The sequence below is a fragment of the Sinocyclocheilus rhinocerous genome, unplaced genomic scaffold (genome assembly GCF_001515625.1).
Source record: "Sinocyclocheilus rhinocerous isolate Xijiao unplaced genomic scaffold, SAMN03320098_v1.1 scaffold1008, whole genome shotgun sequence".
In the NCBI taxonomy this organism is placed as follows: domain Eukaryota; kingdom Metazoa; phylum Chordata; class Actinopteri; order Cypriniformes; family Cyprinidae; genus Sinocyclocheilus; species Sinocyclocheilus rhinocerous.
The window spans coordinates 45048-62184 of record NW_015632723.1 but is presented as its reverse complement, the minus strand read 5'-3'; the positions used below and the strand labels follow the sequence as shown (position 1 = coordinate 62184).

The 17137-nt window shown below is 38.3% G+C and overlaps 1 protein-coding gene across 1 annotated transcript in view; it reads right to left on the bottom strand.

The window, feature by feature from the left end:
* LOC107742889 (multiple epidermal growth factor-like domains protein 10) overlaps window positions 1–17137 on the bottom strand; it is a 107616-nt gene that overhangs the window by 48026 nt on the left and 42453 nt on the right. The window contains exons 3-5 of the mRNA XM_016555968.1: window positions 5144–5390; window positions 3754–3874; window positions 316–443 (exon numbers count right to left, since the gene is read on the bottom strand). Of these exons, the coding sequence (XP_016411454.1) occupies window positions 316–443; window positions 3754–3874; window positions 5144–5390 (496 nt within the window). The remainder of the gene's footprint in view (window positions 1–315; window positions 444–3753; window positions 3875–5143; window positions 5391–17137) is intronic.

Sequence of the window (17137 nt, the reverse complement as noted above, 5' to 3'; positions counted from 1 at the left end):
CCTTTACTGCGCTAATAACCCCAAAGCTGCTGCAGAAGACACAGGGAAATAAAGGCACTGAGCAATTTCAATTGGATCCTAATAAAACTCCATTACTGGTAATTAATGGGCAGAAACTTAACAGACCAGTGCGGATCTTGGAGTGGGATCAGTGGACACAGGGAATGTAAACACAGAGCAGTAAAAAAAACAATTAATCAGTTATTCAGCAACCAAATTTTGCAGGCTTGTTAACAAACTGCCTTTGTGGTCGTTTTTTTAAAGACACAGAGGTACAATAATAGAAATAAGATCAGAAATGGGTTTCTATTTTACCTGTATCCTGCCATACACTGGCACTGTCCTGTAATGTGGTCACACAGTCCTCCATTGCGGCACGAGCATTCCTTGCTGCAATTGATCCCATATTTGCCGAATGGGCATGGCTGGGCACACACAGACCCCTGTCCAGAAAGAGGGCAGAGAAAATTTGAGAATCAAATGAAAGTCATTCACAACCATTAAAACTGCACTGATTTATAGGAACAATTAAAAAATTTAATTCTGTCATCATTTACTCCCCATTTCAAACCCATATGACTTTCTTTCTTATAAAAGGAGAAACACTTTAAAGGCCCGTTCACAACTACTGTATAGCAATAACTATATTGGCTTTATTTTATAACAAGTGTGCTACAGTTATGTCGTTTGCCACTTCAAATGCTCAAGCTTTTTAAAGTAGGGTAGATTCTGATTAGCTGTCAATGGAAAAAATCTATTTTAAAGTGATTCCAACAATATTGTTCCTCTGTGTGGTTATCGTTGTAGCTGAGGTGTGGGCTTCTTATTCTCACAGAATTAGAACAACTATTAAAACTTTATAGTTATAGTCATCATCCTTGGTGTGAACATTGGCCCTGACCTTAACTCTTATTTTCTCTGCCACACATTAACATTCACTGTGATGTGATCAGTCACATGATGTGCAATCATCACACTGATGTCAAACAGGCACCATATAAAAATACGTAGACAATTAATGGCAATTTTTCACGGAACAACTACTTAAATTTCAGTCTTTTCATCATACAAAAGCATAGTCTTCTATAATGCTTTAATGGTGCTTTTTTTTGTCATTTTGGAGCAGGGCTTCAGACTGCGTCTAAAACAGTTTAATTAGCAAGTGATATTTTTGTTGAGATCACCACTGGCGACTACATAAATTTACATGTTATGACTTAAAAATTTGCATGTAATGCCTTTTTTCCTGCTTGTTTTGCGATCACATCTTTTGTTATGTTGACAAATTCATAATGAAAATCAAAACAACAAATACCGTTTTGGCATGTCCCATGTAACAGCTCATTCGCTGCTTCAAACTGCAGAAAACGTGTAAAGCTTGTAAACAATGCCACGTAACAATACATTTACCGGCATCCATAAGCTCATTAGTCAGTTAGAAAAAATAACTATAAAGAGGAGCATTTAGCTAAATATGCCCTATATTGCATATTCATATTTTTACTTAACCTGTTGTCTACATGATAATAAAGAATACAAGGAGCAAAAATAAAATTCAACACCTCCTATATAATTACATGTTACTAATGAAAAAACAAAACCAGACTGGATGTGTGCAAGACATGTGACAACATTTATAGGATGCATTGAGGAGGAGCCCAAACTACACTCAATGGGCAAGTGATGCTGACATAATTGTGGTCCATGATATTGGCACAGATTCTGTGTAATAAACAATTCTTTATGACTGTATATAGTTTTGAAGTTGGAAAAGATGTTTAGTTCCCACTTTAAGTGAACCTTAGTTCCTAAGACATTTACAAGATGGATTAAACAGCTGATGCTGTAAAAGGAGGGGAGACATAAACACATGACAGTATGACTGAAATGTTAAAGTGTTTAAAAAAAATAAAATAAATAAATAAATAAATAAAACATTTATTATGTGGCACATAAAATTTTTTAGTTTCTTATAGGAGCCAATGGCTGCTTAAATTATTTTTTTTTGTCTGTAGCCCTGTTGGAGCTTGAAAGTGCATTCACTTTCAATATATGGAAACAAATAGCCAATACATTTTTCAAAATAAAAATAACAAACATTTAGAATAACAATTCTCATACAGGTTTGAAACAACATGAGGGAATAAATTATTTTAGGTGAGCATACAGTATATAGTAGGGATGTAACGATTAACCGCGAGCCGGTTGAAAATCGATTCAAATATGTGACAATTCAAATCGGTTGAGATGCTAAACAAATCGCGATTCATTTAGGCGTAGGAGTTTATAAGAATCCATGTCTGAGGGGAACTTACTGTCTTTAGAAAAGTTTAGATGGTATTATTTTCATTTCCTCTTGCCTCTGTATAATGCATATTAAAGTAAGTGCAGCGCTGCTTTGTTTTTGCAGCGGAAACCAAGGAAACGCTTTAAGCGCCACCTGCTGGCAGAGAGTGAATCTGCGTCTCATTCAGCTCGTCCGCTGTTTCATGCAGATATTTTTTATGTATAGTTTCACAAAACTGAAGTCAAACCATTCTGTTTTTGCTACAAATTTCGAAATTATACAATCTAATTTAGATTAAAAACTGCTAATGTTGCATGTATGCAGCATCTTTGTTTGGATAATGATTAAAATGCAGTGGTTGCCTCTAATTTATTATTAGTATATTATTATAGTGTTATATTTCAATTTCACAAAGAAATGTGCAGCATTTTGTCCAAGCAATAATAAAAGTACACATTTAATTTATAATTTGTCTTAAATCTCATTCTGTTATAAAAAAAATTATAATCGTGAATCGAATCGAGAAATCAAAATCGTGAATCGAATCGTGAGTTGAGTGAATCGTTACATCCCTAGTATATAGAATCAGTATATTGAATCTATATAATTAAAGATTAAAGACTTATACAGAAACAGAATTTGGCCCTCCAAAAGAGGCCATATTCTATATATCTGTAACCACTTATGACCTTTAAGCAAGGTTCCTTAATCACCGGATAGGCGTTTATATGTATACATCTCATATGATAATGTACAGTATAGGGCCCCATTCCTATATTTTGCCTGGGGCCCCCAATTCACTAAATCCGCCCCTGACAGTACTCACAGTTATGAGGTCAATACTATTGCAATATCTAAATGACCCATTTTTGCAGTTTAGTTTTAATAAACGGTGAACAGAAATTGGAGCATTGCTTTGTGAATATTAGAGTAAGTCTACATACTGTAGCACATTAAGCTCTTTTCAGAAGAGAAAGGAAATTTGTGTTTTTGATATGTCCTCTTTACAAGTTTGAGATGATGCAAAAGGAGTAATAATGAGGCTCAGCAAACTTCACACAATTTGCTTCCAAATAATAACTTCAGCTGCTCTGCTACACTCAGATCAGTGTAATTTCTTCCCCACTTAGGTTTTTGTGTAAGTATCTACATTCAGATTCTCCTCCACCCTTCCTTCATTTACCTCTTAAACACTTTCACCTTCCCACCATTCACTTAACCCTCCCTTTCTCCTTTTAATTACTCTCTCTTTTCCTTCCTTACTTCCTTTTAAGCATGACTCACCTCTTCCGTCGCTTCAGTATCTTGCCCTTTTACTCTCCTTCACTTTCTGCCCCTCATTCCTTATCATCTGTCTCCTCATCTTTATTCCTCTCTGTTTCTTTTCTGTCCTTTATTCTCTCAGTCACTTTCCCTTTGTCCCCCACTTCTCCACCCTTTCGGTCCCCCTGTGTGCAGCATCTTACCGTCCATCCAGCAGGGCAGGAGCATTCTCCAGTGATGTGATGGCAGGTTCCTCCGTTCTGACAGGGGCAGCGCTGCTCGCACTGTGGCCCATGACTTCCAGAGGGACATCGCTCCCCACAGCTGCCGAACCACAAGAGCAAACACTTGAAACTCAGGCAGTCATTGCAAAGGATTGCAACATAAAACACAAGAACGTTCAAAGACTTTAGAATAAATGCTTCAAAAAAAATAAAAAAAATAAATCCAACCATATTTTTTTAAGTACCCTCACAAGAACTTCATAGTGTTTTCACTATGCTAACAATGAACATAGTAAGTACATAGTATGTAGACTAGTATGGGAGACTGGGGCTAGTTGTCACATGGGGAAGTACCTAGAAGATTTTAGGTAAAAACTCTCCAACATTGTTTTTCTGTGTTGGTTTCAAACACCTTCTTCAAATGGCGTCCTCCAAATTACAATTTCTGTTAACATTTTTCTAATGTATTTTGGAGAAATATGTGAAGTAACTACAGTAGCATACATTCTAGCATGGAATTGCTATTATTTTTACATTATTGAGGCATGCTCTCATATGTTTTTATATGTATTATGTAATAATTTTAAAAAATCAACTACAATTTCTGTTGGCCCAAAACAACTGATATTTAAAGGATAAAAAAAAAAAAAATTATACACTTCCGTTCAAAAGTTTGGGCTTGCTAAGATTTTTTAATGTTTTTGAAAGAAGTCTCTTAATATGCTCACAAAAGCTACATTTATTTGTTCAAAAATACAGCAAAAACTGTAATATTGTGAAATTTTACAACAATTTAAAATACATTTTCCATTTTAATATATTTTAAAATTGAATGTATTTCTGCGACCGCAAGCAGCCATTACTCAAGTCTTCAGTGTCACATGATTTATGTAAAATGGAAATATTTTCTAATGTTATAAATGTCTTTTTGGATCTAATGCATTGATTTAATGCATCCTTGCAAAATAAAAGTATTTATTTTTTATTCAAAGAACTAAAATCATATTGACCCCAAACTTTTGAACGGCAGTGTATATTTGAATTATATTTTTTCTATATTTCACGAAGCACAAAACGTTACTTTTTTAATTTAGCTGAACAAAAACAGACTATTTAATGACAGGTTCTCATTGTGACAACACAAAAGGTGAATGTGGCTCCTTTGCAAACGGTGGTGGAAAGGTTGAGTAGCTTTTTTGTAGTCAAGAGGTGTGTGCCTATACAGAAATTGTCTTTCAAAAATAATCCTACCCTTTTCACTAGAGTAACAACTTGCCCTTGTCTCCTCTATATAAAGAATATATTTCAGCAAATACATATTTACCTTCATATCTCTATATTGCAAACCAGTTTTATCTCTGGTACTCACATGGGACCCATGTAGCCTGGTGCACATATGCATTCCCCCGTCTCGTGGTGGCAGGTGGCACCGTTGAGGCATTGACATTGCAGCTGGCAGCCCTTGCCATAGTAGCCAGGCTCACATTGATCCTCACAGCGCCAACCTTGGTAGCCGTCTGTGCAGACACAGGCTCCTGTGATAGGGTTACACAGGTCCCCATTCTTGCACTGACAGCGGTTGCTGCAGTGGGGCCCCCAGTGGCCACTTTCACAACCTGATACACAGAGAAGAAGAAAGGATGCTTTTTTACACCAGCCAAATAAAATGCCACTACACTCCAGTCAGAGCTGAGGACAAAAACTCTTGCTTATTAGTACGACTCGGTCGTATTACATTGCAAGCAAAAGGCTGTGGATGGAACGGTGTCCTGGTATACTGAAATTGCCAAGACACACAATTTGTGAAGTCATAGAATTTTATTACAGAACATATGCTGACGTATACAAGTTTGTACAGTGTTTTGTCAATACAAGTGAATCCCAGTGTGAGTGGGGATTAGCTGAAGCATAGATTATTTACATCCCCTCATATATTCTCTTTAAATTATCAACGAGTTAATACCATGCTGAAAGCAAACGCTATCAATAAAATGGGTGAAACTGCAAGCAGCTAATCTTGCAAACGCACCTAAAGTGGCCCAGAGATGCTATAAAAGACTGACACAGTCATTCTTGTGTTTACATGGTATTAGCTAGCATAAATAGGCCCATAACCACCATAGACATACATTTTGTATGTTTTTTCTTTTACATTTGTTTACATCTTTGCATTTTACTGCATGCATCAGGAGATATTTTATTTGATTCTCAGAGCACATGTGGTTTCCCTCACCTCATACCTTAAAAATCAGTGCTAACTACTAACTCATGCTAACTTAGTGGATATTTCGCCATCGTTTCTTACATACTGTACATTACTGCTCAAATGTTTGGGGTCAGTAAGACCTTTTTTGAGAAAGAAATTAATGCTTTTATTCAGCAAGGATGCAATAAATTCATCAAAAGTGACAATTAAGATATTTAAAATGTTACCACATATTTCTATTTAAAATAAATGCTGTTCTTTCAAACTTTCTATTAATCAAAGAATCCTGAAAACAACATCATATTCCATATAATATCATATTTCATGTTTCTTGAGCACCAAATCAGCCTATTAGAATGATTTCTGAAGGATCATGTGACTAAGCATGGAATAATGGCTGCTGAAAATTCAGCTTTGCCATCACAAGAATAAATTACATTTTAAAACATATTAAAATAGAAAACCACTATTTAATATTAATATTATTTATATTTGAATAATATTTTGCAATATTACTTTTTTCTGTATTTTTAATCAAATAAATGCAGCCTTAGTGAGCATAAGCGACTTTTTTTCAAAAACATAATTTCAAATTATAATGGTTTCATCCAAAGCAACCTACAATGTTAAAGGTACTGTATGATTTAAACAACCTCAGAAACGAGTCCATATTTAACCACTATGGCTGATGATACATGGGGCAACTTTTTGAGCAATGTTGCTTGGGCACTTTCCCATTTAGAATGGGTAACAAATTTCTATACGGATACTTTAGATTGGTCGTGGGCCCTGTGTCTCACCTGGTTGCCCGTTTACGGCAACATTAGCCAAAGTTGCCCCGTGTATCATCAGCCTAAAGGGCTTTTCACACTGAAAGTGAAAAATTGACGTGAATGTTCGTCGCGATGCCGCTTTTGAATCGAAACAATAGATCCCTATGGAGCTATTCACACAAGGCGCGATCATTTGCGGTGCGAAAAAGCGAGGATTTTTTCCCCGTCGCTCCGCGATGAAACGGGCCGTCCAATCAGATTTGAGCTTAGATGACGTGCCCAGAGCAGCTGCTGTTGCACAAAAGGGTGAGAGAGGTGGCGCGGTTTAGAAAATCAGTGTAAACAAACACCGAAGAAGAGTATCCCGGTAGAGAGAAGAGAGTGGATGCCGAGTTCCTGTTATCTTTGGTATCTGAGGACAAATGTATTCTCACATGTTCTTAATATAATTTCTAAATTCTCCATTGAATTATGTGATCTGGAGTGTCCGTTTTCTTCCACGTGTGCGAGTGTAATGAGTCAGAGCGTGTTAACTCTCTAGATCTTCCGTGTTTTAAAAAACGAGTGAAACATTTTCTACACATGAAATATGAAAGCAAATAGACATATGATTATGACGATATATTTTCTGTATGTGTTTTGTATGCAGCTCATGGTAATTTTATAACAATAAAGGATGTTTATGACAATAAGCAGTGTGGCGTTATTAAACATAGCCTACAAAGAGTGCATGTCTGCCTATTATAGAATCAAAATCAACTATAGATCACTTCATTAGAAATTAGCCTACTGATTGCCACCATTGATGGACAACATTTTTTAATAATATAAAAAATATCTGTATGACATTTTATTCTGCAGTTCTTCCCTGCTGTACCGAATATCTATACTTTTCAAATTATCATATTGACGTTAGAAATTCAAATATTGTGACAATTTATTTTGTAGGGTGCCACAAGTTTGTTAAAATTTCCAAAGGGTGCCGCGACTAAAAAAAGGTTGGGAAACACTGATTTAAACAACCTCAGAAACTAGTCCATATTTAACCACTGAAGTGCCAGATGCTTGACTAAGCTCAGAAGGCTATTTTGAAAGTGGATGAAGCCCTAATGAAGACTGTGTGCTGCGAGACACCAACGACCGTTGTCTATGCCAGACAAACACGAGGTGGATGATCAGCACTTGGAGAAGACAGCTTGGCATAGAGGGGGGCCATGGAACATCCTGACGCTGGAGTGAGTCTTTCCCAGGAGGTGCGAGGTAGGCCGCATTAAGTAGCTCAAAGAGGGCAGGAGGCACGTTATTGATTTGAGTAAATCTGCTACAGATGAGTTCTTCTGTCGGTTGAGCTCTCACGCCACACAAATGACCATGGCACATTAAAGGCAGGAAACCTGCGGGAGGTCAGCAAAGATAGATGAGCCGCTCATCGTCTGCTCCACTCACAGTCAATCAGCACTCATCACGCTCCTCTCAGTTCTCCCACGCTGATGAGAGAAAAAGAGCAGAAAAACACAACACATCCACCGTTTGCCTCACTCACTGGCCCGCGGATCTCGTCAACTCCCCATCAGCCGCAAAGTGAGCGCTTCACTTTCAAAGAAGCCTCATACTGGGACGCAAACAGTTTCCCTCCCATTCAACATGGCAAATCCACTCCGCATTGGCTCCAAGTCCGCCGGCCTCTTCATCTGCAGCCATTCTGAATCATTGCGGAGGAGGACAAATAAAGTGGAAATCTAGACAGAGCTTAATTTGCAGAAATCTTTTTCTCTGGTGCTCAGAAGCAGCACAAAATGTTGCCATTGAAGACTCAAAGCCTCTTTTCCCCCCACAGCGAGACGCCTCAGCACATTTCCTCCTAAAGCCCATTATCTCAGCCCGTCCCTTCTGCGTTTAGTTTAAGACTCGCCGCAGACAGTCTCTCACTGCAGGCCCTCTGACAGCATTTAGCCGCAGAAGGCGATCAATCGTTTCGTGCTCGGTGTGAAAGCAACGTTCGTAAGCAATTCGCCTCGCTTTTCCGCATCACGCTCAGTGTGAAACGGACTTAGGGTTAAGCCAGCTGCTTGACTACGCTCAGAAGGCAGTTTTGAAAGTGGATAAAGCCCTAATGAAGACTGTGTGCTGCGAGACACCAACGACCGTTGTCTATGCCAGACAAACACGAGGTGGATGATCAGCACTTGGAGAAGACAGCTTGGCATAGAGGGGGGCCATGGAACATCCTGACGCTGGAGTGAGTCTTTCCCAGGAGGTGCGAGGTAGGCCGCATTAAGTAGCTCAAAGAGGGCAGGAGGCACGTTATTGATTTGAGTAAATCTGCTACAGATGAGTTCTTCTGTCGGTTGAGCTCTCACGCCACACAAATGACCATGGCACATTAAAGGCAGGAAACCTGCGGGAGGTCAGCAAAGATAGATGAGCCGCTCATCGTCTGCTCCACTCACAGTCAATCAGCACTCATCACGCTCCTCTCAGTTCTCCCACGCTGATGAGAGAAAAAGAGCAGAAAAACACAACACATCCACCGTTTGCCTCACTCACTGGCCCGCGGATCTCGTCAACTCCCCATCAGCCGCAAAGTGAGCGCTTCACTTTCAAAGAAGCCTCATACTGGGACGCAAACAGTTTCCCTCCCATTCAACATGGCAAATCCACTCCGCATTGGCTCCAAGTCCGCCGGCCTCTTCATCTGCAGCCATTCTGAATCATTGCGGAGGAGGACAAATAAAGTGGAAATCTAGACAGAGCTTAATTTGCAGAAATCTTTTTCTCTGGTGCTCAGAAGCAGCACAAAATGTTGCCATTGAAGACTCAAAGCCTCTTTTCCCCCCACAGCGAGACGCCTCAGCACATTTCCTCCTAAAGCCCATTATCTCAGCCCGTCCCTTCTGCGTTTAGTTTAAGACTCGCCGCAGACAGTCTCTCACTGCAGGCCCTCTGACAGCATTTAGCCGTGATTAAAGAGTCAGAGATCATTTGGTGCCACGGGCAAGGCTGTAAAACACACAGTCTTATTCCTATTTCTCTGTGCTTAAAATATCTAAAGGAAAGCTTCCATAAGGATGAGTCTAATCAGAGAAGAGATGAAGGAAGAGTGGATGAGGGGCCCGTTGGGGCAATGGACGTTGTGTGTGGGCAGAGATTCAATGGTAAGTACACCAAACGGCCGACCTGCAATGCAACCCCTATTTAAAGTGCTCAGCATTGAACAAACTAATCAAAGGGTGCGTTTGGGGAGACAACCGATGCTCCTCTTCACAACAAACTTGCACCTTGAGGCATCAGGACTGAGTTGTGAGCATGCGTTTGTGTACTGTACTTTAATAAGCAGAAAAATGTAACAGTCTGATTTGATCAGATGGTTGAGAAAGATCTCAGTGCAGGGCAGCCACGCACAATCCTGTGAAAATCCAATCCCTAATGCTGCTACTGAGTTCTCTCATAAGCGTGGCAAGCCTTATTATAAAAGAAGTGAAATCCTTTCAGCTGCAGGCCTGATTTAAAAATTATTAAGGCTGACAAGAAAAATACTGTATGTATTTTGGTGCTACGTTCTGCCTAGAGCTGTGTGCGCAGCTAAATAAACATGAACATCACAAAAGGATAATTAGGGATTAAATTCCAGAGTTTAAACTTGTATTTTCTATGAAGACAAAATATCTCACTCCTGTGGAATATAGAAGCCCTGCTTACGCTGTCTGTTTTTATTAAAATTCTGTTTTGTGTCGGAGCCATAGCCTTCAGGATAGTGCACCTACATATTGCGCAACTGCGCTTCATATCTCTCCTCTTCTCTTGCTTCCTATCTCTCCTCAAACTGTCAAATAAAGGCAAAATTCAACCTCAAATAAATAAATAAATGTTTTTTTTTTTTAATTTGTTTTATGTCATGTTAAAATCTAAGGCTATTTTCATTGCAAAAAACAAACAAACAAACAAACAAAAAACCTCCCTTTTCTTAGCATTTTCATCGCAAAAGTCAGGTTAAAATCAGTTAAAAAAAAAAAGATTAAAAACAAATCTACACAAATTTTCAAAAACTGTGCTTTGCATCTCTCCATTCCTAACATTTCCATAAAAATACTAATAAAATCAAAAGTTTTAAAATAAAAATGTCTCTGTTTAGAAACTGTATTTTATTTATTTTATTTTATTGTTTTTTTTATGCCACGTTAGCATCTAAGGCAATATTTTAATGGCAAAAATCAGAGTAAAATTCATTAAAAAAGGTAAATAATAGGGATGTAATGATTCACTCAACTCACGATTCGATTCGATTCTCGATTTTGATTTCACGATTTAATTTTCTCACAATTTTTTTTAACAAAATGAGATTGAAGACATTATACAGTAAATTAAAAGGTGTCGTTTTATTAGGATATTGCTGCACGTTTCTTTGTGAAATTGAAATATAACAAATCTAAATTTAAATTTCAAAACAAACCCCAAATCAAACACACACTAGATATATAAAGGGGGTGGGGGTGCTATGTTAGTCACACATCAAGCTTTAGCATTTTCTAACCCTACTAGCTTGATAACATGTTATTCTGAGATATTACATGTGGAAAAAAAGAACACACATTGCAATATTACTGCATACACTGAACTGCTATCTATCAAACAATATAGATCTATCTATCTAATAAACCTTCTTTTTGAAACAATTTTATATGACAGAAAAAAAGTTATATCACTCATTCATCCATCAAATCAATTATGTCTATCTATCTATCTATCTATTTATCTAATAAATAGGGATGTAACGATTCACTCAACTCACGATTCGATTCACGATTCGATTTTCTCACGAATTTTTTTTAACAAAATGAGATTGAAGACATTATACAGTAAATTAAAAGGTGTCGTTTTATTAGGATATTGCTGCACGTTTCTTTGTGAAATTGAAATATAACAAATCTAAATTTAAATTTCAAAACAAACCCCAAATCAAACAAGTAAGTTACACAAATAAAATAAATCTCTTAATATGAACAAACTAAGGCTTTGTCTGTGCTCTTTCCATTTAAAATTAGAGGCAACCACTGGATTTTAATCATGATCCAAACAAATATGCAGCATAGGCTACATGCAGCATAAGTAGTTATTTTTATCTAAATTAGACTGTATAATTTTGAAATTTGAAGCAAAAACAGAATGGTCTGACTTTAGTTTTGTGAAACTATACTACATAAAACATATCTGAACGAAACAGCAGAAGCTCTGAATGAGACGCAGATTCACTCTCTGACAGCAGGAGGTGCTTATGAACAGCAGCAATACGGTGTTTCCTGGGTTACTGCTGTAAACAAAGCAGAGCTGCGCTTATGAACGCTACTTTAATATGCATTGTTCAGAGGCAAGATGAAAAGAAAATACCACGTAAACTTTTCTAAAGGTAAACAAAGCAGAGCTGCGCTTATGAACACTAAAGAAAATACCACGTAAACTTGTCTAAAGACAGTCAGTTCCCCTCAGAGATACATTCATATAAACTACTACTCCAATTGTATCGCGATTTGCTTGGCATCTCAACCGATTTTAATCGTCACATATTTGAATTGATTTTCAACCGGCTCACGGTTAATCGTTACATCCCTAGTAAATAATTTAATAAACATTTAAAAACTTAAATGCTTTGCATTTCTCCTCTTCTAGCATTCCCTGTCTCTCCTCAACATGACATTTAAAGGGGTCATATGATGTTGCTAAAAAGAACATTATTTATACTACAGTGAGAATAAAAGTTATGCCTTCTTTCTTTGCGTGAACATTTGGGCGGCGTTATGTGAATCTTCCCACATCGTGACGTAGATATGTGGGGGCGTGTTAGAACGAGCCGTTTTAGGTAGGCGTGGCTGACTCTTAACTTTTATAAAGAATATCTTTTTGGATTTGAGACTTTAGTCTTTGCAACTTTACAGATCCTTTACAACTTTACAGCACCAAGAGCTTGTAACACTCCAAAGAGAAAGGAAAAATTTAAATCGCATCATATGACCCCTTTAAAGCCAAAATGCCCCAAAAATATAACTTATAACAAATATTAAAAAATGTACATACAGAAAGATAAAATCTTTGTCACATCATCAATGCTCAGTGGTAGAGCATTGCGTCAGCAGCGCAAAAGGTTGTGGGTTCGATTCCCAGGGAACACACATACTGGTAAAAAATGTATAGCCTGAATGCACTGTAATACCCGGTTCAGACTACACGATTTTAGCCCGATTTTGCCACGATTTGCTTGACGTAGGGTGTCGTGGGGATTCGTAAACGACAATGGGCGTCGGGACGCAAGATTCCATCGTTTCAGCATGTGTAGTGTGTCATAGTGGAGGACAACCGATTCCGCGTCTGCGATTCTTCACGACAGAAAGACTAGCATGTTTAATTTTTTTCCCGTCGTCCACGACGAGTTCTGTCACATTGGTGACGTTGACCAATAGCAGCACAGAAGCTCTTTCATACACAGGTTTCAAACATGGCAAAACGAAAGAGAGATGATGGTGCTGCTGGGTGGAATTATGAGATGGAGGAAAGGTTCGTGGAGCTGTGGCAACAGTACTCCTGCCTGTATGATGTGTCATCGAGGGACTACCACGACAGAACAAAGAGAGAAAAATGCTGACGAACTATAGCGGAAGCGCTTCAGCAATGTTTGCACTCTTGTTTTCGGAAGTCAGTCGCTAGTTCCGCCTTCTCGATGACACGCGCGTCGTTAAAGACGGCACGCGATGAATGGTCGGGAAGCAACGTGTAGTCTGACGTGTTTCTTGTCCACGACATGACAAGATTTTAGGAGTCAAAATCGTGTAATCTGACACAGTGACTATTGTGACCGACAAAAATATTGTGTAGTCTGAACCCGGCATCAGTTGCTTTGGATAAAAGTGTCTGCTAAATGCATAAATCTTTATATGTGCTTTACTAAACACATTCTTTACAGAACTTTCTGAATAAAATCACTATCTGATGGAAGACGGAAGTTTTTCAATAAAAGCACATGCGTAGGTCTAGTATGACCTATATGACATTTTGCATATACCACTTCGTGACTACTATATCAATCTTTTGCCAATCTGCCATTTGCCCTTTTATCATCCAATAGATGGTCCACAGCCATCTAGATGTTTGTAACAGGGCCAAGGGTTTCTGAATCAGATAGTGTAATAGGAAGCACTGTACAAGAGTGTGATTACACTGTCTCTATCACAGCACACAATGCCTCCAGGGCCAATTACTACTTCCTTGCACCCAGTCCAGCCCATTCCACTCCTTTAATTAAAGCTCCAGCAGTGGAGGGGAAGACTCCAGTCAACCCCATACACCCAAGTTTTAGCTTTTGTGGTTAATGACTGGAGGAAGTGCATCCAGACAATTAAACCTGAAGAAAAATGAAGATCCCAAAGCTTGGCAGCTGAACTCTTGTGTTTGGGTTCATCTCTGCTATGCCATGATGAATACAGGATGGGAGTTTGTGTCTACATGACAGATAGTCTTAATTACTGAGCAATGTCACAGCACTGTGTGCTAAGTGACTCGAGTCCGACTCGGCACCCGATGACGGTTAGAGTGAGACCCGTTTTGTGCCAGTTGAGTGTGTTCTTCAGAGCACAGGTTACACTGAATGTTAAACAGTGTGCAGCTTCAAAGAAGGGAAAAGTAAATTGAAGTCTATGGGCAAAGTGCCATAAAAGATAAGTTTTAAAATATACAGCAAACAGGAGATCTAAATGTGCTCTGATAAAATATTCTGTCCAGTGAGAAATAAGTGAAGATTCATATACACTCAGAAACCTTGGCTGATTGGATTTAGGCTGCAAGGATAGAAATTTTAAACAATTAAAGGTCCTAATTAGGGAGGAGGGAGAAGAAGAAGAAGGATCGCCAAATTAGATAATTTCAATAATAAATTATTATTTTGTTAACTTGTTCACAGAGACCTTTTAACAAAAGCCTTTTTAGAGATAGAATAAATGCTATCCATTGAGTGGTCTTAATTACAGGTTACATATTAAACAACAACATTAAAATTTCAAAAATATATTTTTTGCCCCAATATCTTGAATTTTAGAGCATAACTTTGTTTATGGAGTTGTTGCTCTGCATCATATTTGTCAACAGTTAACTGTATGAACTGTAAGATGACGTACAGGTCTCGGGTCGGGGCCAGTGCGTTAACTGCCTTAAAATATTTTAATCGTGTTATTTTTTCATAACTAATTAATTAAGTTAATGCGTTAAACTGACAGCCCTAATATATATATATATATATATAAGACATCAACATACAATTCCAGACAAGGGAGAACTGAACGGGCTAGAACTAAATAGGGCAGATAACGAGGGGCAGACAGGTGATGGGGATAACTAACAACAAGGAACAGGTGATACTAATAATGAGAAAAGGAACTGGAAGGACCAAATAAGGAAAACAGGAACTCAACAGGAACATACATGTGACAGATGTGATATGATGACCATGTGAATCCTCGTGCTCTGTTGTTTGCTGCTTTTTGCGCATGTAAAATTAATCCCCGGGAAACAAATGTTAGTATTTTTTAACAGGTCACAGACACTTATCCTTTCTAATTTAATTCAATTCTAATTTAAAATAATCGTGTCGGTTAATGGTTAAAAATCGGTTAACGAGTGTCAGTTGTCGGTTAGGAAAAATAACCGTAATGAACATCCCTAAACACAACCACCTTACAATGATAAAAATCCACCCACTCTTTATTTTTGAATCCCCATTAAACCAAATCAGTCTCATTAGGCAAGCCGTTTTGATTCTCTGAGCAATGTGACGTCACCATCCACGGCCGCTGACTGACAGTCCTGCATTACCATACTTTCCGCTCTCAGGGAGTTGTGTTTGGTTGTACGATGCCCTCCATTTTATCTGCGCTCGAGCAGCTGTAACGTCAACAATGTCTCGTAAGCAATCCCGGAGTTCTGTGTATAGATGTAAGACTGAACATAAGAGTCTTCATTTTCTCCCAGCATCTGAGCCACTGAGGACGCAGTGGGAGGGGACTGTGACGATTTGTTAATCTAATGAATAACTGATTTGTTAAATCAAATGAAAAATTGTGTGTTTGATTGGTCCAGACGCTACATTACTTTTATTTTGAAGGTAATGCGCCTCAAAATCATGTCATTATTGTGCTTAGCTAACGTTTTAACCATATTTGTGTGTATGTGTCGTTTCGTTAAAGCGCATAGCAAACGTTATCAAAGTATTTGTGTTTATGTGTGTTGCTCATCCGTCATTGCAAATGGGCTGTGAAAACTCTACAATTACATAAATGTATCAAATAACCATTCCGAGACGTCCTAGTTTATTCTTATAGGTGTTTCTTCTGCCGGAGTCTCTCCTTCATCTGTGTCTGATTCCGGTTCATACAAGTACGGCTGAACACCGGTTCTCTCGCTCTCAGTCATGTTGTTTCTTAACTTCCCATATTCATAAGTGCTGCTTATTGCTGTAGGTGTGCAAAGCAGAGATGTATACGCTACGCCCTCTTCTGAAGACGGGGCGGGAATATGCAGCTCATTTGCATTTAAAGTGATACACACCAACACAGCTCTTTTTTAGACATTTTCCACATGTTATAATAAATTATCTTAGGGGGAATTTTGAGCTGAAACTTCACAGACACATTCTGGGAACTCCCAAGACCAATATTTCATCTTGTAAAAAGGGGCATAATAGGTGCCCTTTAACTCTGCTGACTCCCACGTGACTTCAGTACAACATAACATAGTTAGTTGTAAGCTGTGTTTGATTCACTTAAAAAAAAAAAACTAATTTGTTTGGGAATCAGAATAAACTGCTTGCACTGTATGTTTCTGATTCACTTCAATGAACTGGCTCTTACATGTAATTCATTCAAGATTTGGACCACAATGATAGTCCTGTATGTTTTTGATTCACAAAAATAAACTGGCTCATAAGGGTCATTCTTTCGGGAGTTGGACTACACTGCCGTTTTGTGAAACAAGAACATATAGCGCATGCTTTTGATTGACTAAAAAGAACCAGTTCATAGTTCATAGTTCAAAAACCGAGTCATTGTTCAGTAATCAGACTTCTCTAGTAGCATGTTTCCTGCTGTGTGTGTGTGGGTCCGACGATAGCCTCCACGATGTCATCGCTCGTGGCCAGCGCACTCTTAAGCAGTTATGAGCAGCGGGCTGTGTAATATGTTTGAACTTTTATTTTTGTTATCTCTTGGCAACGGTATTTGACTTATAGCAGTGTCCAGTGTTTCCCATACATTGAGTTATTACTTCATTGAATAAACTGATCACTGCACGTTTCAAAATTAAAATGCAGCGCTGGTGTTTTTATATGAATGTATCTTTGAAAAGAACC